This window comes from Emiliania huxleyi, assembly GCF_000372725.1.
Source record: "Emiliania huxleyi CCMP1516 unplaced genomic scaffold EMIHUscaffold_1, whole genome shotgun sequence".
Classification (NCBI taxonomy): Eukaryota; Haptophyta; order Isochrysidales; family Noelaerhabdaceae; genus Emiliania; species Emiliania huxleyi.
In genome coordinates this window covers 1,990,481-2,012,108 of record NW_005202428.1, presented here as the reverse complement: position 1 = coordinate 2,012,108, position 21,628 = coordinate 1,990,481, and the positions used below count along the sequence as shown (strand labels likewise).

General features: G+C 65.6%; 4 protein-coding genes across 4 annotated transcripts; 1 reads left to right on the top strand and 3 right to left on the bottom strand.

The window, feature by feature from the left end:
* Positions 1-452: 452 nt before the first annotated feature.
* EMIHUDRAFT_447517 (hypothetical protein) lies at positions 453-2,395 on the bottom strand (the record flags this gene model as incomplete). Its single annotated transcript, XM_005794298.1, has 8 exons — positions 453-535; positions 689-733; positions 926-997; positions 1,071-1,136; positions 1,240-1,386; positions 1,462-1,599; positions 1,976-2,299; positions 2,381-2,395. Coding segments are annotated over 8 exons (888 nt in total), but the record flags the coding sequence as incomplete, so codon positions are not given.
* Positions 2,396-3,500: 1,105 nt separating this feature from the next.
* EMIHUDRAFT_431873 (hypothetical protein) lies at positions 3,501-7,501 on the top strand. The gene is made up of 8 exons (XM_005794297.1): positions 3,501-4,392; positions 4,489-4,857; positions 4,935-5,455; positions 5,580-5,719; positions 5,794-5,855; positions 5,940-6,254; positions 6,329-6,684; positions 6,834-7,501. Exons 1-8 carry the CDS (start codon positions 3,526-3,528, stop codon positions 7,252-7,254), a joined length of 3,051 nt encoding a protein of 1,016 aa, XP_005794354.1. The 5' UTR covers positions 3,501-3,525; the 3' UTR covers positions 7,255-7,501.
* A 48-nt stretch (positions 7,502-7,549) lies between these two features.
* On the bottom strand, positions 7,550-11,182 carry EMIHUDRAFT_194523 (hypothetical protein; the record flags this gene model as incomplete). Its single annotated transcript, XM_005794296.1, has 8 exons — positions 7,550-8,179; positions 8,326-8,691; positions 8,734-9,117; positions 9,284-9,649; positions 9,912-10,131; positions 10,202-10,440; positions 10,490-10,942; positions 11,012-11,182. 8 exons carry the CDS (start codon positions 11,180-11,182, stop codon positions 7,550-7,552), a joined length of 2,829 nt encoding a protein of 942 aa, XP_005794353.1.
* Positions 11,183-11,629: 447 nt separating this feature from the next.
* On the bottom strand, positions 11,630-12,470 carry CYPA1 (peptidyl-prolyl isomerase; the record flags this gene model as incomplete). Its single annotated transcript, XM_005794295.1, has 2 exons — positions 11,630-12,012; positions 12,080-12,470. The coding sequence occupies 2 exons, from the start codon at positions 12,468-12,470 to the stop codon at positions 11,855-11,857; spliced, it is 549 nt and encodes a 182-aa protein (XP_005794352.1). The 3' UTR covers positions 11,630-11,854.
* Positions 12,471-21,628: the final 9,158 nt, after the last annotated feature.

The window sequence follows — 21,628 nt, the reverse complement described above, 5'->3', positions numbered from 1 at the left end:
TCTCCTCCCGCTGCCGCGAGTTGGTCGACGCGACAAGCTCGCCCCACCGCTCGACGTGCGGGTAGAGCTGCCGCAGCATATCGAGCGCCGCCGCCTGCAGGGAGTGACTCGGGCTGAGGGTGCCTGCTCTGGGCTGTACTGGGCTGTGGCGCCGCCGCCGCCTGCCGGGGGGGCGCCGCCTGCTTGGCGCAGCTCACGCCCTCGGCTGATCTCGGCTGATCTCGGCTGATCTCGGCTGATCTCGGCTGATCTCGGCTGATCTCGGCTGATCTCGCCTGCTTAGCGCGCTTCTTGGTGCCGCTCACGCCCGAGGCGAGCCGCGAGCCTACCGAGGCTTAGCCGAGATCTAGCGGAGATCTAGCCGAGATCTGGCCAGAGATCTAGCTGAAGCTAGCCGCGAACCGCTCTGGACGGTGATGCGATGCAGCAAGTTGCCTCCCTCGCCCTCCCCCGCCTGCGCCGCCGAATAGACGGGCAGCTTGCCAACGTGCTTGTGGCAGTGCTCCTGCAGCACCATCACGGGCGTCTTCCCGACCTGCGCAGGAGAGGAGGAGGCCACGCTGGAGCTGCGCAAGCAAGCACGGGCGCGGCCTTCTCCTGCCGCGTCGCTCGTGCGTCTCCTCTCCCTTCTACCCCTGCCGGCCTCTCTCGCCCCTGCCGGCCTCTCTCGCCCTGCCTACCAGAGAGCCTGCGCGTCCAGGATCGAGTCGTCCGAGAGGGGGAGATTGAGCGCCTACGCTGAGGACACACCGAGGTCGCGGCGGGGATGAGGCATCGTGCAGTGTCTTCAGAGCGCCGCGCGAATACACAAGCTACGAATATAGCGAGTGCCGCTCGGTTCACGGCGCTCTCGGCGCCGCTCGGCTCACGGAAGAGGGAGATACTGGGGGAGATATGGAGATGCTCCGCATCTGGGGCCGCGCGCCTCCGCCTCGAGCGTCTCGATGTGCGCAAAGCTGCCGTGTGCTCGCTCCACCATGGCCTGCCGCCCGCCAACCTGCTCGCAGCACGCAGAGGGCGTGAGGGGCGCCTCGCCGCAGCCCCGCGACGGCGTGGCCGGCCCGCCACACCAGTCCGTCCATCCCCTTGCCCAGCTCCGTCGGCTGCTCGATCAGCGGGCAGAGGACCGCGAGCGCCTGGGAGCAAGCAGACCTCCCTCGACCCTCGCGAGAGGAGGAGGGAGGGGTGTGCCCTTGCCTTGCGGAGCTAAAGCAACGGACTCCGAACCCGAATGCGCACCTGTCGCGCGGCCACCTGCCGGGACGACTTTTTGTTGTTCGACGCGCCGCGCGCGACGACGATCCCCTCGACGAGGACGGTCGTGAGGAACGGATTGACCGCGTCTTCCTCCGTCGTCGTCACAATCTCCACGGCCGAGCTCATCGCCTGCGAGATCAGGCGAGATCAGCCGAGATCAGCCGAGATCAGCCGAGGTCACAACCTCCACAGCGGAGCTCACGCCTTGGCGACCCACTCGGTGAGCAGCGAGACGGGCGGCTTGCCGTCGATCACCCACGCGTCGGCGCCGTCGCTCTGTCGCCTGGCGCTCCCGCCCGCCGCCTCGCCGTCGCCGCGCTGGCCCGACCACTGTTGGTGCTCCTGCCACGCGAGACGCGAGTATGCTCGGGGTGGAGGTGTGGCTTCCGCTAGCCGAGCAACTTGTTTTGTGTCTCTGTGTGTCGCTCCAGTGCGGCCGTCTCTCCGCCCCTGCCTCCGCCCACACCGCGCCGGTGTCCAGTCGCTGGCTAGACTGTGTTTCGCCTCTTCTCTCTCTGTCTTGCTCCTGGCGGCTGCTTGGCTGAGAGACCAGCCACTGAAGCGACGAAGGCACCCTGTGGGCGAACGCGCGTGGCTGCGAGACGCTCGAGGCCGCGCCGCCGCCACCGCCGCCGCCATTTCCGCCACCCGTCTTGCCGTCGCCGCCGCCGCCAACTGCGCCCTCTCCAGCGGCGGCCGCAGGGCCGTCGCCTCGCACCTGCCGCAGCGCCGCCTCGTAGAACGGCGGGAGAGGGACGGTGGAGTCGAGGGAGGCCTCCTCCGGGATGGAGACGGGGCGCGAGAGCGAGTACACCGCAGAGGCGAGGTGCACCCAAGCGGGCTCACCGTTTGGCTGCCGCAGCTGCAACCAGCCGCACGGCAGCTTCGCCTGCGGAATCGCTCGCCACATCTCGTCCTCCTCGCCCTCTGCCCAGGGCTTGGCGGCGCCGCTCGCTGACCCCTCAGCGGCCGCCTCACCTCCTTCGTCGTAGAACCTGGCAATCAGCTCCGCCTCCACCTGCTCGTCGCCCTTGCCCTCGCCCTTGCCGTCGAGAACATACGGCCGCCAGCCGGCCGCGCGTGCCGCGGCGCGCGCCGCGCGGACCGAACTCTCCGACGAGACCGCCCACTCGTTCATCGTGTCGATTTACGCGAGCTGGAAAAGAATTTTTATGTTCTGAAAGCACGCCCAAACAAAGGGATTTGGGTACTTGCCCCCGAAGGCAAATGCGTCTGTTCACAGCTCACGAGAGTAGAAAGAATTCTGCTTCCGCACCGCTCCCTCGCACGGCACTGGGCACGCGACTGGCACGGAAAGAATTCTAGCACGGGCACAGACATCAAAGTTAGAGTTGTTTGGTATTGCTAAAAATCTCTCTCAGACATCAGACTACACTACTGGCTCGGTGTTGACGTGGCCGCAAACCAAGCGAGCTTACGGCCTCAAAGACAACACGGCGGAACAAAGCGGTGGGGAAGGGGGGTGGCGGTGGCGGTGGCGGTGGCGGTGGCGGTGGCGGTGTGGCTGGAGGCGAGGGCGAGAGTGGCGGCATGCCTGACGGCGGCGGAGGCGAGGGCGGCGGGCAGGGCCAGAGGGGGCGGCGAGGGCGGCGGCGAGGGCGGCGGCGAGGGCGGCGGCGAGGGGCGAGGGGTAGGGGTAGGAGGGCGGCGGAGGCGAGGGCGACGGCAAGGGTGGCGGTGGGGAGGGCGGCTGTGCGATGGTGGTGGGGGCGAGAGCGGTGGCCGGGCGAGGGTTGGCGGCGGCGAGGGTGGACTGGTGTCAAGGGCGGCGGCTTCCGGCGGCGGTGACGGAGGCGGCCAGGGCGGAAGGGGGCGGATGGGCGAGATGCGCGGCGCCTCCATGCGCGGCGGTGGGGAGCCGCAGGACGCAGCCACGGAGGCTCGGAGGGTGTGATGCTGACGCACCTCGATCGGCTGTGCCGTGTTTGTCATGACCCCCCCCCAATGAGCACACCAGTGAGGGAGGGCGAGACAATCGAGGGGCCCCGTACGATGCGGAATCGACCCTATCCAGTGCTCAAGTGCTCAATCAAGGATGACGAGCTATATATAACGGAGTGGGCTGTGGTGAGGGCGGGGATTGACCAGCTGGGGATTCTGCTGAACTAGCCCAGTAAGGCAAACTTCTCCACAGACACGATGTACCCGTTGGCGACCCCTCGCGCAGTGTGCCTCTCCCCGAAAAAAGAAAAACTTCGTCGAGGCGCCTTCAGCTGGGTGGGCTCGCTCCTTTCCTCCATCCGCCCAATGCGGTTCACATCGCGCAAAGGCAAGACGCGGACAGCGCCGCCCCATGTATCCTCCAGAGAGGCGTCTCTTGAAACGTCGACTGTCGCGCCCTTGCCTTCCAAGGGCATCGCCTCCACCCCACCACCCAAAGGCGAGGCACGCAGCAGCAGCACCGCAGAAAAGGCACGGGAGGCGCGAACCAGCGGTGCGGCTGCGGACAAGGCGGCGCTGATCGAAAAGCTGGAGAAGCTTCAGGAGGAGGCGGCCTCCATTCGCCAGCGGCTGGACCGACAGCACAACTTGGAGCTCGGCGGCTCGACGACATCCTCGCCGCGAGGGGAGGAGGAGGCGGCTTCAAACCGGTCGTCAAACGGCGAGCGGCGCTCCTTCTTCTCGCAGCCGGCGCGCGCGGAGGAGCGCAGCCCCGTGGACAGGCGCGGCAAGGCGTGGGGCAGCGGCAGCGGGAGCCTCTTCGAGCGGCTGGGCAAGGAGAGGTCAGCGAGCGCGGGCGGCCTCTCTGGCCTGTCGGGTGGGCTGCGGCGGATGGCGCCCCTCCGCAACGTCGCTGCGGTGTCGAGCGGCTGGATGTCGTTTGGGCCTCGCCTCTCGACGGCTGTGCCGTCGCGCACTTCCGCCAACGCCGCCGCGCCCGTGCAGCAGGACCTGCTCGCGATGCTGCGACGCGGCCGCAAGCGCGCGCAATACAGCTCGCGAGGCCCGGCGGAGGAGGCGGCGCTGTACGACGGGCCGCTGCGCAGCGCGCGGACCAGGAGCGCGATCCGACTGCTGCCGCGGGGCGGCGCGGTCTGCGAGACGCGTCACGGGCCGATACAGTTCGGCGCGCCGCCCGAGACGATCAAGGACGCGATGCAGCTGGGGGCGGAGGTGATCTCGCCAGTAGCCGCCGCCGTCATCTCCCCGACACCTCATGTCCCCTCTTCGAACAGCGCGCGCGAAAGCCAATCGCCCGGTGGCCCCCAGGTGCCTCGCATCTTTGTGGTTGGCAAGGAGCGCTTCAACCTGCGCTTCGGCACAAACATGGCCGACTTCGAGTTCCCGGGCTTTTACAACTTCTTCCTCAAGGGCTCGCAGACCACGGTCGTCGGCTCTGCCGAGGCGCTCGAGGAGATCCGCCAGGTGATGCACGAGACGCTCGAGGGGCCGGCACCGGACCAGTACTTCCAGGACGAGGAGTACTCGCCCTTCTGCGACCCGGCCATCTACGCTGCGAGGCCGGACCTGCACAAGGAGATCTGCTTCTTCAAGGAGCCGCGCAACGGCCGCCGCATCGCGGTGGAGACGCTGTTTGCCCTCGAGCCCTTCCAGGAGAGGCCCGAGGAGGGCGACAAGGTGACCAGACCTGCGCGTGGCACACTCGCCCGCCTCAGCCTGCCCCAGCCGTCAGCGGGGCTGGACTGCCGCTGCAGGTGATCCCATTGCGCCACAAGATTGCGTGCGGCCTCGAGCCAGAGGCGCTCGCCGCGGCGTTCAAGTTCGAGGAGACCAAGGGGTGGGTCGCCATCGTGGACAGAGGCGATTGGTACGACGTGCTCGCCGACGGGGAGGTCGTCGCCTCGGTGCCCGACTGGCTCGCGTCTGCGATGCCCGACCCGCCCTACGTGCTGATGCCGACCGTCTCAGTCGGGCCGCCCGCGTTCGAGGCGCCCGAGTTCGGCATCACCGTCTTGGGCGCGGCTGATGGCTTCGCAAAGAGCGAGGCGACAGCGGGCTTCATCCTCTGGATGCGCGGCCGTGGGGTATTGGTCGACCCACCGGCGCACTCGGCGCACTTTCTGCGGCTCAATGGCATCTCGTCTCGCCGCATCACCCACGTCATCCTCACGCACACGCATTCGGACCACGACGCGGGCACCTTCCAAAAGATCCTGATCGAGCAGCGCGTGACCGTGCTCACCACGCGCACGATCATGGCCGCGTTCGTGCGCAAGTACGCCCCCATCTAATAATAATGATCGTCGTAGTTCAGAGATCACTTGCGCACGATCGGGCCACCCCGGGCCTCTGCCCGACTCTGGTCCGCACGCCGACCCGACCACCCTCCCGCGCCGCAGGTATGCGCTCGTCTCCGGGATGAGCCCCGACTTTTTGCAGCGCCTCTTCTCCTTCCACTCGGTCAAGATCGGCGAACCAGTCCACTTCCAGGGCGGCTCCATCAAGTTCTTCTACTCGCTGCACATCCTGCCGTGCATCGGCACCTTCTCCGCCGCGCCCCGCGAAAGCGCGTCCACGACACGGCCCCGCGACACGTCCCCGACATGCTCGTAGGATTTCGCGCCGAGCTCGCTGGCCGCTCGATCGTCTACTCGGCCGACACGTGCTTCAACCCGGAGGCGTGCGGCCGGCGGCGGGGACACGTCCCAGACACGTCCAAGACGCGGCCACGACGCGCCCACGACACGTCCGTGGCACCGCAGGTGCTCGACCAGCTGGAGGAGCGCGGGATCCTCTCGGCGGAGCGAAAGGCCTCGCTCTGCTCCGACTGCTCCGTCCAGCCAGCTGACCTGCTGCTGCACGAGGCGGGGGTGCCGCCGACACACACGCCCATCTCGGCGCTGGCGGCGCTGCCCGAGAGCATTCGGAGAAACGTGCGGCTGATCCACATGTCGGACGAGCGAGCGGCCGGGAGCGGCTTTGCAAAGGTGCGGCCCGGCCTCGAGCACACCATCTGCATCGACGCCGAGCCGCCACGCCACGCCGAGGCCAAGCAGATCCTGCAGATCCTGCAGGTGACCGGCCGAGCCAAGACGCTGCTCCGGAGCCGTCCCGGAGCCCCCTCGGAGCCCCGACTCTAATCCGTTAGGCGACCGACCTCTTCCGATCCTTCGACGTCGCTTCGGCGTGCGACGTCCTCGCCTGCATTGTCCCACGCTCGTACACTGCCGGTGCAATCATCTGCCGCGCGGGCGAGGCCGGCCCCGCACTGCTGCGCATCGTGCGCTCCGGCGCCGTGCAGTACGCAGGCATCAGCGGCGCGACGCGGACCCTCGGGTATTGTGACTACTTTGGGGAGGGCGAAGTGATGCTTACCGATGGGCGCCACCGCGCCACCGCCACCGCGATGACCGACGTCGAGATGCTCGAGATCGAGCGCGGCGATGTGCAGTACCTCTTGCGGCGCCGGCCGCAGCTACTGCATCGCATCCAGCAGCGCGCGCAGTGAGCCGACGCCCGCACCCTTCCGCTCGGCTCGCCGTCCGCTCGGCTCCCGGGCTCCTAGCAACCCCTGCAACCCCAGCAACCCCCTCGCCCAGGCCCCCTCGTCCTCACAAGGTGAACACGCCCGATTCGCCCCTGCCACCCCACAGGCTCTTGGACCACGCCCCGTCCTGGGCGGCCATCGGCGCCAATTCGGTCTTTGCCAGCTTCTCGATGTCCCAGGTGACGCAGCTCCAGTCGGTGATGCGTGAGGAGACGGTGCGGTGCGGCGACGTCGTCTGGAAGAAGGGCAAGGAGGTCTGCGACTCGGTGCTAGTCGGCGACGCAGAGCTTGCCTTCCGGGAGCTCCCCGACGCGAGTGGCGTCTCGGATGAGGACCTCGAGCCGTTCCGGGCGGGCGCACTCCTCGTCAATGTCTATGCGCTGGAGCAGCGGCTGCCGCACGAGATGACGCTGACCGCGGTGACCGCGGGCACCATCTTCCGCATAGCAAGCGCCGACTTGTTTGAGCTACTCGACCACAATCCTGGGGCGTTCATCTGGATGCGCGACGCGCTCGTGGTCTGCTGAGATCGTAGTGTGCTCGAGTACGTGCGTAGATTATCTGTCGATTGCCTTGAATCCTTCATGTGCGCCCCCGCAGATTACCGATCATGTCGATGCATGTGTGTGTGAGTCGGTGACGGTGTGTACCCCGCTACACGGAGCGCCTGTGCTGTGCGCGCCTCACACGTGTGTCTGTTCTCTCTCTTACCTATCGCGTGTATCGCAGCTCCTAAACGTCTATGTTTCTGCATCGCGCATAACGTACATATGCAGGAACCACGCCACGCGGTGTGCGGTCCCGTCAGACTCAGAGTCAGACTCAGAGGCACACGTCGTAATCGGCAACCTTGTGGTTGCGATCCCGCAAGCGCTCGCGCATCCGCGGGAAGAAGGAGCCCTTGGCGTCCCCCTTGCCCGTCAGCTGGATGAAAGCCGACTCGAGCGCGTTCAGCGCGAGGTTGATATCGAGGTAGCCCTCGTCCGTGTGGCGGGACGGCATACGGAAGAAGTCGTCCATCAGCCGACGCGCCTCCTCGCGCCCCGCGGGGCCCTTGCGCAGCTCGCGCCGGATCTTGGTGCGAGCCCAGCTCTGGATGATGGTGCGCACCGCCTCGTCCTCGAGCTGCTCGCTCCGGCGGGCGTGCGCCTCCTGCTCGGACAGCTTCGCAAAGGCAAGGGGCTGGTCTGAGGAAATCTCGATCTCGAAGGTCGCGTGCACGCCCTTGCGGTACGTCATGGGCACAAGCAGGTACCGCTTACCCGCCACAAGCTGAATAGTCGCGTGCACCTCCTCCTGCTTGCGGAATCCAGACTCGCAGAGCACGTCGCTCAGGTCGAGCGACTCGTCCTCGTCGCGCGCGACGTAGAAGCCGATGCCCTCGTACACGGCCGCCTCGCCTGGTTGCGCCGGCTGGCGGAGAAAGATGTGCACCGCTGTGTCGCGCTGAGCCTGCAGGCACGAGCGATCGTTCGCCTCGCGGTGCTCCCCCGTGTGTACGTGTGGTCCGTCGTCCGTCAAGCATGTGTGCAAGGGTTGTTCGTGCTCGGGGAGTGCAAGGCTGAGTGCGCCTGCAGCGAGTAGAGCGGGTTGCATACCCACGATGGGTGATTGCGGGAGCCGCCGGCGGACCGGCCGACCCACTCGCCGCGCGCGCTCGTCTCGTGCCAGGTGGACTTGGGCAGCTGCTCGAGCGTGGCCGAGGCGTCGTCGGTGTACACAACGAGGTCATACTCGCCGACGATGTCGGGTTTGAAGGTCGTCGGGACGATGACGAAACAATCGTCCGAGTAGTTTGGGTCTGCAGCGATGGATCCCGAGTGGAACTCGCGACTGACCTCAAAGTTAGGCGAATAGCTCGTCTTTTCGAGCACCGCCTCGTCCTCGACGTGCACGATCCGCTTCCCCGCCTGTGCAGCGAGCGGCCGCACGACCACGAAGCCGATGAAGAAGATCTTGTCGGCCTAAAGGACGCGTCACGGACACGTCGACCCGTGTCGCTGAACCGAGACCGAAGGGGAGAGGGCACGGTCGGCCTTCTTCCGCTTTGGGTTCTTCGCCTTCTTCTTCTTGGCGCCGAGCGGCTTATCCGAGGTCGTTGCGTCCTCGTCGTGCCGCATAAGCAGCACAGAGACGCGACTCGGCCGCGACAGCTTGAGCTGGTACTGAGTGTTCTTGCGCCACGTGACACAGTTGCGTGAGCCGCCGGCCGTGCCGGCCTCCCAGCGTCCCGCCTGGCGCAGCGCGTGGAGGGGCGCCAGTGGCCTCGGCGGCTGCAGCAGCGCGCTCTCGGTGAGCACGATGATCCGGAACTTTCCGAGCTTATTCGGCTTAAACGTGGACGGGCACAGCACGACCCGCTCTCCCTCACCAAGCTTGGGCTCGTCCTCCTCGTCCATCGTGTTGCAGTGCACCTAGGAGGTGGGGTGACGGTGGGAGATGGCAGAAGCGGTGGCGCTGGCGGGCGGCGACGATAGAGGAGCCGGAGAAGGCGGCGGAGGCGAGGGTGGTGGAGGCGGTGACGGTGGCGGTCGGCGAGACGTGTAGGCGACGCACCTCGCGGTACTCCATGTACGGCGTCGAGTCGAGCACGTCGTCGCCCTCGATCTCTTCCGAGTCAAAGATTACCTTGCGTGAGAACTGCTCGTGCCCCTTCATCACGTACATACCGATCTTGTGGTCGTACTTCGGGCCGCCCTCGTCGCCTTCGCCCTTGACGATCAGCTTGCTCTTGTCCATCCGAGGGTCGGGCTGCATCAGGATGAAAAACGCGTTGGTCTCCTGGCCCACAACCAGCTCGTACTGCGGGTTGGTCCGCCAGGAGGGGAAATTGAAGCAGCCACCCGCGCTGTCGGCGGTCCACTCTCCGTCCAGCTCATACTTGCACCAGCAACCGGGAGGCCCACCCGCGCCCTGCCGCGCCTGCTCGGGGCTAAAGCCGGCGCCGTCGCACGTCTCGGCCACGCGACAGACGTAGATGCGGTTAAAGTGCGCCTGGAAGCGAGGGAAGTGGCGGGGCAAGTGGCAGCGGTGAGGGCGGTCGCGGAGGCGAGTGTGCAGGCGACGACGGGGGCAATGCCGGTGGTGGTCGCGACAGCAGGCGAGGGACACGGCGGGGAAGGCTGTTGAAGCAGGCCTGGAAGTCGTCCCACGAGATGTAAAAGGTGCCGTCGTCCGCCTCCACGTATTGGAGGTCCGCCTTAGCCTTCTGTCCCGCCTTGGTCTTCCACTCGTCCGAACCGTCCGACCACGGGCCGGACCACTCGCGCATCCCCCACGGGTTGCGCAGCTTCAGGAGCTTCACCTTCTCGCCGACCCCCTCGGGCACCTCGCGCGCCTCGAGCAGCGTGTAGGCGTGGTTGACCAGGATGTTTGCGTCCGTCATCTGTACCTCCTCCTGGTGCCTATGAGACGTGTCATGCGCATGTCATGCGCGCGTCTTGGTCAAGCCCGGCTCACCTCCGCCTGGCGCACCCGTCGTCCTGCACGTCTGACTTTGCCAGCGCCGCGCCGAGCAGGTAGAAGCAATTTGGTGCGGTGCCGCTCGCGTAGCGCACCATGCGCTTCCACATCGAGCCATCGTATAGCTCTTGCAGCTCGTCCTCCTCCGACAAGTCCAGCGTCTCGGCGATTCCGCCCGTGAGGTCGACCAGCGCTGCAGTGACGGAGCCGCCATCAAGCGCTTCGTAAGAGCCGTGCAGCTTCGCGTACGCCTTGGCGTGGAGGGCGGCGGCGGTGAGGGCAGGGGTGGTGAGCGCTGACTTGGGGGCAGACGGGCGGCAGCTCCGCCTTCTCAAGCAGCGGCACCCACAACTCGTTGGGATCTTTGCCATGCGCAAAGAGTGGCTTGGCTGCGGCATCGCACGGCAGCAGCGTGTCCACCGTCACCTCGGCCCACGTCCCAAACTTATAGAGGAGGAACGTACAGAATCCTTTCTTCAAGTCGTCATCCGCCCCGTCGCGGTTGCGCAGCAGCTTGTAAAAGAGCTCGCCCTGCACGCCCGAGTCGTCTGTCGCCGCTGCGATGGCTGACATGGCGCCGAGCAGATAGCAGTCGCCCAGCTCCCCCTGCTCGACGTCCCCAGCGTCCATCCCACCGCGAATCAGCCGGGTCGAGGCACCCGAGGCGTCGGCACCATGCATCTCTGTCGGCCGAAGCCACCGGATCGGCTCTCCGCCGTTGTACTTGGTTGCCGAGCGCGGCTTGTACAGCGCCTGGTGAGACAGCACAACGCGTCAGTGCGGGCCACGCCGCCGCGGGCGGGGAGAGCAGGCACGCACCACATTGCCTGACCAGCTGCGGTCCTCCCAGAGGCCACCGGCAGGCAGCCGGCGGCACTCGGCCTGAACCTCGTCGTACGAGAGCTGGCCCTCGCCAACGCCTCCCTTTGCCCGTGACGGAGAATTGGGCACGCTGAGGCTACCCACAGACGACCGTCGCGCGAGCGCGGCCATGGGCACGCACAAACAAACGGCCCGTCGTTTTTGTAACGCCGACCGTCCGATAAATAAAATGCACTGCGAGCCGAGATGGATTCTAGGGATCATCTTGTGGTGAGAGGGATCTTCAGTCCTTGGCGGCTCAGACATGAAACGCCCCCAATGGCTGCTTTGGATCAGCCCCACCACCGTCGTGCCACCATCAGGTAGCGTAGGGAGGCTACGCCTACGGCCACGCGAGGCGCTGGCCGAGCGCGACGTCGATTGGTCCTTTAAGCCTCCTTTTCACGCAACACCGTGTCGGCGTGCACGACCACGAGCTTCGGCATCAACTTCGCAGGTGCGAGGTGGATAACACCCCGGCCGACCCGGAAACCGAGAGAGCAAGAGAGGGGTCGCGCCCTCAACTGCGCGGTCAACCCCAAGGGTCCGCGGGCACTCGAGACAGCGAAAAAAGGCCCAAATAAAACGGAGCGACAGCGAGCCGCTCCTACTGACTACCGCATGCGTACAGCTCAACCTGAGTCCTGACCGACTCTATTCTCTATACTACCGACTCAGCAAACCGGTTAACCGACTTCTCGGGTTCGGCGCGAGCGGTGGAGCGGCAGCGGAAGAGCGGGCGCCGCGCGCAACCGAGTATGTGCGCACAGCCGCCGCCGATCGCCCGCTGCCCGCCCCGCCCCCTCAGTCCTTGTCGAGGAAGGCGGGGTCCGACGCCGCCAGCTCGCCGCAGCCTTTGATGACGACCTTCTTCGACGTCTCACCGCCCTGGGAGCCAACCGCCTCGACGGCGACCACGACGTCCATGCCCTTGACTACCTTGCCGAAGACGACGTGCTTGCCTGCGGCGGCGCGGGCGCACTCCGTCACGCGCCCTGGTTCCCCCGGGCCGCACCTGGCGGTCCTCACCATCGAGCCAAGCCGTCTTGGCGGTGCAGAGGAAGAACTGGCTGCCGTTGGTGCCGGGGCCGGCGTTGGCCATCGAGAGCACGCCCTTGCCGGTGTGCTTGAGCTGGAAGTTCTCGTCCTCGAACTTCTCGCCATAAATGGACTTGCCGCCGGTTCCATTGTGGTTGGTGAAGTCGCCTCCCTGGCACATGAAGCCGGGAATCACGCGGTGGAAGGACGAGCCCTTGTAGCCCTCGCCCTCCTCCTTGAGGCAGAGCTGGCGGAAGTTCTCGGCCGTTTTGGGCACAACGTCCGCCCGCAGCTGCATGACAACGCGCCCCGCGGGCTCGCCGCCAATCTCCATGTCAAAGAAGACCTTCGGATTGCCACGGATCTTGAGCGTCTTATCCATCGTGCCGCCCACGCCATACACCTTCTCCTTCATCCAGGCGTCAAGCGCCTCCCTTGTGCCATGCTTCTCCTTCATCGCTCCGCCCGCTTCGAAATCCGCAATCTTGTCCTGCCGCCATTTCTCAGACGCCGTCTCGTCCGAAGCGCCCCACAGAGCGAGGACCTCAGGGCTGTAGTGGGCGAGCATGCTGGTGTCTGGAGTCGTCATATATGTGCGCAGAGAGTGAGTACGCGCGCCCGCCTCCAGAGTGAGCACGCAAGAAAACCTTTGGCGCCCGCCGGAGCCGGGGCAGGGAGACCGGGCGAGGGGTTGTGATTGGCGACGCCGTCGCCAAGGGGGAGTGTGTGTCGTCGCGTGTCCTTGTCTGGTGTTTACTAGCTCCGAGTAGAGGGGGCGTTCTGCTGCTAGGGGAAACCTGGAGCGCGGTACTAACCCTCGGAGACCCGTGTTTACTTTACGGCCACTTCCCCGCGAACGCGCACCCCCTGGGCTAGGGCTCTCTTGCCCGCAACCCGATGCCAATCATCCGGCCCGCTGGGTGCGCTCCTTAGCTCCCCGGCCCTGGATGTGAGGCTGTGATGACTGCACTCCAAGACCAAGTGCTCCAAGTGCTCTCTGCTCCCCCATCCCTCGTTTGGGTGTGTGTTTTCTTTCTTTCTTTTTCCCCAGGGACCCCGCACTCAACACCGGCAGCGGGTATGCGCTCGACCTCGAGGGACGAGTCCAGCTCGGTGCCATACACAGAATACACAGAATACGTGTGGTAGGGATCGGGGTGTGGTCTGACCGTGCATCTTGTCGAGGCCCTCCGTAGTATCGCGAGGCGTCCCTCTTCCCTCGTTTGCAAAGGGATCGGCATCTGAACCCGAAGGTCGGTGTTCAGCAAGAGTGGTGATGGTGAGCCGTACGCGGTCCTGTGAGTTGGTCGCGGGTGATGGAGGACAGGAGGACCCGCGACAGAGCGAGCCTCCTCGTCCGAGAAGTGTATGTTTGTAGGGTCCATTCAAAGTACGAAGGCACAATTACGCACCGGTTGGGCGGAATGGCACTATTACGCACCAGGTTGTGGCTAGCGCACAACGAAAGGGTTGCACTGTCTCGCAGCGCGCGGCGCAACGGAGCAGTTGGAGAGCTATTACGTGCCAATGTTTGGGCGCCTATTCGGCGCCCAAGGTGCTAATATTAGGGGTCTAGGTGGCAAGGCGCGCCACTGCACAGGGTGTGCGAATATGGGGATATAGGGATAGGGTAGACTGTTCATCACTCTGGGGGGGGGAGGGGAGAATAATAGGTGAAGCTTCTCGATACAGGTCGAGCTACTGGTCCTCGTGAGAGTCCTCGCACCTCACCTCCTGCGACAATACGTCAGCGGTTCGAATGAGCAGCCTACGTACTGCGCGCAGCACTCGTGGTGTCATGAGAGATTTGATGCGCACGGTGGCGCGCTCCTCGACATCGACCGCGACGGGCGATCGGATCTCTCTGCGCCGTTCGGGGCACAGGTCCGTCGAGCCCCCACACCAACAACGGCCTCTTGGTTTGAGAGGACAATGACCGGATTCCTCGACCTGACCTGATGCCTTTCAAAACGATTTTCCGTACTATGGAATAAGGGAACCCCGGGCAACTCCTACATCGCCTTCCGGCTTGCAGGCACCGTGAGCAAACGAAAGAGTGCATCGGAGCGACAGTGCTCCTCACTTGGCAACGTGCGCCGGGCGATATGCCACGCAACAGCAGATGCGCGAGCCAAACACAGCGTCTCTGGTGGGAAAAACCGCCGCAATTGCCTCGACCACCGGCTCGCCTTTGGGCTCGGGCCCTCGGGTGTTCCGCTGCGCGTCGAGGTGCGCTGGCAGTCAGGCAATGTGCAGGTCCTCACTCAGTGATCCAAGCGCGCTCTGCTTGCGCGGCGTGCGCGCTCAAACTCGAGCGCTCAAATTCGATGGACGACGCCGTGATTCGGCTCGAGGAACATGGCGAGCCGCTTGGCGAGGCCTTGGTTTACAGGCACAGCTCGCCGCCGCCTCTGTCGGCCTCGCCCGTCGGCGCCGCCGCCGCCGCCTCGCTAGGTTGAGAGTGCGCATTGCGCATTGGGGGAGAGGGGAGGGGGGGTCGGCGATGAACTTCCAGAATCAGCAATCACACGGGCGGCGCCGGTCCGTGTTTCTTGTTCAGCAGCACAATTCACAGCGCAGCTTGCTGCGATTTGTGATCGTCGCGCGCTGCTATGGGGTGAGCACAGGGCCACGGGCTTGTGCGCACACACATCCCAGTCCCGTTTCTTTTGTCACGCGCTGTCTCGAGCGGGCGCGCTCCCAGCCCGGCCATGTTGCGAATCAGATCGCCGCCGGCCGCCGATGCGCCGTTCTTCCCCCTTCGCCTTCCGCTTTCGGTCGAGCTCTGCGCGGCCGGCGCGGCGCATGCGAGTCAGAGCTGCACACATCTGGCGGTTCCCTCATCCCTCTTCAGCCGTGCGCCAAGCATGCTGAGATCCGTTGCACGTCTGCGATCGTCTCCTCGAAGGTCTCGTCGTCTCTGAGCGCCGACACGAAGTAAGCCTCAAAGCCCTCGACGCTGAGGCCGCCGCTGGGCATGTGCGTCCCGAACGAGCTCAGAATCCAAGCGAGGTCTTCCGCGTCGAGCTCGCCCGATCCGGTTGCTGCGTTGAAGGCCGAGAGCTCGGAGGGAGAGAGGCCCCCGTCCGCGTCAGCGTCGAAGCGGGCAAACGCGCAGCGGAGCAAGCTCGAGGCCACGGGGGTGAGCACGCCGCTCGCCTCTTGCAGCCAGTCAGCCTTGTGCTCTCCCGGCCAGGTCGCCGCGGGAGCCTTCTCCACTACTGAGGGGGCCCACGTCACCCGCTTGGCCGCTCGCGATGACTTTGCTGGTGCCGCAGGCTGTGGCGCGACCGCCGCGGCCGCCGTGGCCGGAGAGAGCGCTGGTTGCCGCGCGAAGACCGCTGGCGGTGGGGTGGATGCTGCGGCTGGCGTTGAGGCTGCCGGCGACGATGTGGGCGGCGCTGCCGCGCTGGCTCCGGAGGCATGAGCCTGCCCAACGCCGAGCCTCTCGAGTAGTGCCGCCCGAGTGCCGCTCACCTTTTGCTTGCGCAAGGCGAGCTGCTGCTTCAGCTCCGGCACGCGCATCGCTCGCAACTCGTCGTGATCCGACACCAGGACCGCCGACGCGAGTGTCGGCGCCGCTCCCTTGGGCTTTGTGCCCGCAGACTTCTTGGCGATCGGCGGCTCGGGACGGCTGCCGGACAGCTTGAAGGTACGTCGCCCGCCGGAACCGGCACCGCCACCAACCCTCGCGGCCGCCGTGGGTGCGGCGCGAGCGGGTCCGCCTGCGCTCGTCCTCGAGAAGGCGCCGAGAGGTGGTCTCGAGGGCGCCGCAATCCGGGCTTGAGCAGGGGTAGGTGGAGTCCCTCCCGCTGCCGTCGCCGCCGAGAGGCTTGGCCGCGCCCGTCCGGCGAGCGCACGCTTGGCTGGCGGCGGCGGCACGCCCCTGGTGACGCCGTCGGGCTCCTGGTCTCGCCGGTCCGCTGGGGGGCGGGCAGGCTCAGCCCCCACGCAGCGCTGCAGCATGACGTCTGCCGCCGCGCAGGAGAGCTTGAGGCACTCGCCCAGGAGGGATACCTTGCCGAGCCACGGGAGGATCCGGCTGAGCGTCCTCTCTGTCGGGAGACGAATCTGCGTGAGGCGCCGGGCCACTCGCATGCCTGGCCGGGGCCAAACCGCGGCGGCGGGTACGACGCGCCACGAGCCACCGCTGCACACCTCGTGCTCTTCGGGCGCCCCGAGCGATACAGTGGCAAAGAGCGGCGTCCGCCCGTCCGCGGCAGTAGAGGTGAGGCCGACAAGGCCGTACCCCTCTGCCCATTCGGCCTCGATGCTTGCGGCGTCCGCCCTGCGCTGCGGCACCATGGTGCGATGCGGCCCGCACGGCAGGTGGCGAGGTGGTGTCAAGGAGAGGCCGACAATCGTGGCCGGGGCAAAGTCGGGTAGGAGAGAGATCTCGTTGGCGAAGGAGCCCTCTCGCTCAGGGTCGCAGAAGCGAGACCACCAGCGGGCAGAGGAGAGGTCCACCGATCCCGCCTCACGAAGCTGAGCCCCGATGGCGTCGTCGCTCTGCAGGAGCCCGGCCACGGCGTCGGCGGACGGGTTCCACCGGCGACCTTCGAAGCGAATACTCAAAGTGGCCTCGACGGAAGAACGAGCGGCATCGAGCGGTGAGCACCCTTTGAGCCGCAGGCGAAGCCGAAAGGCGGACGCCGTTGGAAATGGCACCGGTCTGGAAGGCGCGCCCCCGGCGCTCACATCGACGAGCCAGCCTTCGCTGAGCCGCAGGTAGCCCTCCTCGACGTGGAGCTTGCGCGTCATCCACTCCTCAACCGCTGCACTGAGCGCGCCTCCTTCGGCGTGGCAGCCCGCCTCGTCGAGAGCGACGACGCTTGAGGAGAGCACGCTCGCCCACTCCGGAGCGCCGCAAATGGCAGCGACACGATCAAGCGAGTCCGGCGCGCAGAGCACGACCAGCACGCTGCCGTGCGGCGCTGCCATCACCTCGATCCCTCCCGCCGACGCCTCCACCGCACGCACAAGGCGCCGGGCCAGCGCGAACGACTGGCCGTGCACCCGGACGAGGCCCAGGGAGGACGGCAGCGTCAGCGTAACGGGAAGTTGAAGCTGCTGGGAGGCGGCTTCGGTTGAGTCTGTTGGTGTCGAGTCTGTCATAGAGCTCTAGAGCTCTATGAGGCGCTGTGGTTCGTCGGTGTAGAGGGTGAGCCCAATGTAAATTCTTTTTAGGCAACCTCTCTGTGACGCTGGGTTCCGGCTCCTACCCAGATAGGGGGTCTGTTGCCTATGACTCGCACCAAAACGCCCTACCTACCGACCTACCTATTGCGGGCGCCAATCGCCAGGCTCCGTGCCCCACCTACCTACCTATTCCCAGGCCGCGCAGCGAAGCGAAAAATACCCGTCCCGGGCGCGTTCGCCGGCGCTGCCGACCCGGGCGCCGCCACCGCGGGCGCCGCCGCCGCACCCGTCTCGGCTGGCGTCCCAGCCGCAGGCGACTCGCCTGGCATGGCCCCGTTCGCGGCTAGCGCGTCTCCCGCGCGCGAGCGAAGCGGTTTTTTTACCCCCCCCCCCCAACCCCCCCCGCGGGCCCACCAACACCACCACCTACCTACCTATTGCGGGGCCCTCTGGGGCGGTCAAAACCGGACCTACCTACCTAATTGCATGGGGTCTAACCGTAGGGAACAGACCCCCTATCTGGGTAGGAGCCGGAACCCTGGGGCCTCCCATCAAAGGGACATGACGAGGGAGGTGCATCCAAGTACCCCGCCATCGCCGCAGCTATCGCCACCTACGAGTCCGCCCTCTCGGACTGGAAGGAGGTGTGCGAGAAGCGCGCCGCCCGCGACAAAAACAAGTACTACACCGTCCGCGGCGGCTACCTGACTGAGTTCTACCCCAAGAGCGTCCCGCTCCCCGAGCCCGAGTCCCTTCCAGCTACCGACGCGATTCTCAATGGCACTTGCAAATCCACGTACCCGCGGCCGCGGGCGCTCGCTGCCATCAAGAATCACAAGGACTGGTACGCGCACCAGGAGCTCGTCAAGGCGCGGGATGTGCACGTCAAGAACAACCCGTCCCTCGGAGACAGCGCCGTCAACAACCGCGAAGCCGCGCGCTTCGTCTCCGCCTCAACGCCTTTCGCCGGCAAGGCCTTCGATGTCCGTGTCGACGGTACGTACGCCACCGCCCTCTCCTCCGACACCCTCCAAGACGAGCTCCAGCGAAAGCTCGGCCTTTGGCTCTCCGCGGCGCTTCCCACCCTTCGGGTCGCGCTCGAGCGGGGCATGCCAGTCGATTTCTTCGGCGACTACCTTTACAACAAGGCCCACCACCGGCGGCCCCACGACGGCGTCCTCGCCGCCTGGGCGGACGCGATGCGCGCCCCGGCCAACGCGCCGGTCGTGCACGGCGACAAGGAGAAACCAGAGCTCACCCGGCAGTACAACGAGGGGTACAAGACTGACCTCGCAGAACCCCATGCGGGACCAGGAGGGTGCGATGACGTGAATGAAATCAAGCTCTGGACGCCCCTCCTCAAGACCTCCTCGCCGGGCGTTGGCAACGCCTCGAGTGGCGGCACGCCCGCCTCCGTCGGCCACTCCTACGCCTTTGGTAACACCGAAGAGAAGGCCCGCCGCCTAAACATGGGCTGCAAGGCGCGCGGGCAGCCCGGCCAACCCTTCTCCCACAAGACCGGCCACGGCTACGTCAAGGCGCATCGCGGTTTCTACCACGACGCGATCTTTGTCAAGCGCAACAACTTCAACCTGCTGCTCCACGAGACGTTCGGCGGCGGCTTCGCCCACCGCCGTTCTCAAGCTGCGCCGCCTCGCGCGCAAAGTCGCGCGCGGCAGCGTCGACCGCACGGCCTACTCGCCCAAGTACTCGCTCTCTTTTATGCCCCACCATGCAGAGCGCATCTCTCTCTCTGTTGTGCGAGGCGTGAACCGCGCCATTCGCTCTCACCTGGCAACCCTGTCTGCACGTCTCGCGCGCGCGTGAACAGGGCTCCAGGCCCCAAATGACGTGTGAGTGTTAGATTTGTTTGGTATTGCTAAAAATCTCTCTCTCTCTCTCTCAAAGGGACTGCGGCAGAAAGAAGACGCCCAATCTTGCACAAGTGCAAGAACCATACATACACAACACACACATACATTCATTCATTCATGACTCTCACTCATCTCTTTGAGCCCAATCAGGACACATGTGTGACTCGCCTAGTGTGCAGACGCCGTGTTACCCACATACTATTATACTACTACCGGGGTTGTTGCCTTTTCACTCACTAGCAGACCAGGCGCGCACGCGCGGCGGGTTTGTTTTCCTCTCCCTTGGCAGCCCAACGTGTTGTTTTTCTCTTTGACAGCTTTAAAGGTTAAACAAATTCATCTCGCGCATGATTGAGAGAGAGTACTTAGGAATAGCGCGTTGCCAAAGGGCACCTACCTGGAAACATCAGGGACGAGTTGACAGTCAGTACTGGAAGCGGCGCAGGAGCCTCGAACCCATTCCAGAGCCATGGTCGAAAGTGTCATCAGGGAGAGGAGGGGGAATGTCATTGCCTCGCGCGTAGTCGAACACTCCCCCAGCCCGACCAGGGGCATCGCGAGCGCGCCCTGGCCGGCGTCTGGTGGGTCGGCATTACTCCACCCACGCCGATCAGCCTGTGCGTCGATGAGGGCGGAGCTGAGTTTGGGAGTGGGAGCGGCGCACCGACCTCCTCTCATAGATCATTACGCGTGCGGAAGTTGCGTGTCAGATTGTGGAAGAGATCATGCTGCTCGGCCAGCGAGCGCGGTGCGTCAGGCGGACCCTCAAGATGTTCGCCAGTGCGATCATAGTAGTAGTTGGCGCGCTCGTTATGGAAGTCCTTCCGTCCATCCTCACCGCGTGGGAACGCTGTGCGATCTGGCGGCGTCACCGGCCGTGCGTCAGAATCCGTAAGCTGAGCAAGAGGGTCATGTTGCTCCCTCATCCAGCCTGGGTTGGAGACGGTCGTGTCGAGCAGCTCAAGCCGACGCGCTGCCTGCCGCTCGATGTCGTCCTCAGCATAGTAGTACGGCTCATATGTCTCTGGATCAAGCCGCGCCATGATGCGAGGGCCATCGGTGGGAGCATTGAGTGGGAACGGAGCGATGAGAGCGTGGTGAGCGGCCTCACCAAGTGAGAGCGCGTCGACCGCTGGGGCTGGTGCTGGTGCCGGCGGGGGTGGTGGTGGTGATGATGATGTCTGCGTGGGCAGCTCTGACTGCTCTGGCTCCCAGGGGTCGTAGTCAGTGGCTTGCAGGTCGCCTGCGCGGCTGCCATAGTTGGCGAGCGGATGCACAGCGAGCAGATCCAGCGGAGGTGGTGGCGAGGGATCCGGGAGTGGTGGCATCTCAGCATCAAGCGCGTCAAAGAGCCGTTCGCGCTCGTCCTCGAGCCAATCCTTGTCGCACTGGCCACCTCGGAAGTATGCGCTGGCTTCGACGAGGCTGCCCGTGAATGGAGCGAAGCCAGAGTAGAGAAGTAGCGGCTCGTACATGTTCAGCTCGTTGACGCCGAGCGTGCGGACCGCGTCCGCCTCAAGGTGCTTGGCCTCACGCAGTTTCCAAGGGGAGGATGGTGCCGGCGACTGCGGGCGCACCTCCACCCAGAAGTAGTCGAGCTCGTCTCGCTCGCGCATTGCCATGACGCGCTCGAGCTCCGCGTCACGCCGGGCACCGTGCTTCTGATCCCACGCAACGGCAGCAGCAGCCCGCTTTGCCATGCTTGCGAGGTGCTCCCGCCTCCAGCATGCCTGCTGAGCAGCCCAGTTGTTGCTGAACCGCTCGGCGCGCCGCTCAAGCTTGCTGCAGCCGCCATCGGAGTCCTCCTCGCCGCTGCTGCCATCGGAATCGTAGTCATCGGTATCCGGGTCGAAGGGAAGCCAAGCTGGGTGATCTGGTCTCCTGGCCTGCTCGCCGCGATCGAGCAAATAGTGCGGCACAGCCAGGCCAGCAGTGAGAGGGACACTCTCACCCTCCTCCGCTGATGGGCTCGTTGGAGGCTGCGTCGCCTGCGGCACGGCTGTGCCAGTCTGCTCGTCCCACACATGCCCTGCAGCGAGACGACCGCGTCGGCGACGGAAGACGCCAGCTGCCTCTTCTGCAGCGCGCTTTACTGCGCGGCGCTCGCGCTGCTGCTCTGCTGAGAGGGGCATATGTGTTGGTATCACTTTTGGCGATGCCGGCGAAACGAAGAAAGGGGCCAGCGGGAAATATAAGGTAAGATAAGACGCTCTAAGATACCTCCTGTGACGCAGCAGCAGCTTTCGGCAACCTCCTGTGACGCTGGCTCGCTCCGGCCTCCTCCACCAAAACGCCTCCGACCAAAAGCGGCGGATCAATGCGGATCGACTCGCTCATCCAGGGCGCCGGCTGTCTCACAATGGGCGGCGCATCTGCGCTCGCAGTCTACACGCTGGGACCGAGCGTCGAGGCGCCCATACTCGTGGGCGTCGTGTCCTGTCTTTGGCCGTGCTGTTTGCTCTGCGGTGCGCTGGCGTGTTGCACAGGCCTGAACGCACCCTTCGCGGCGCCGCTATCCAAGCTGCGC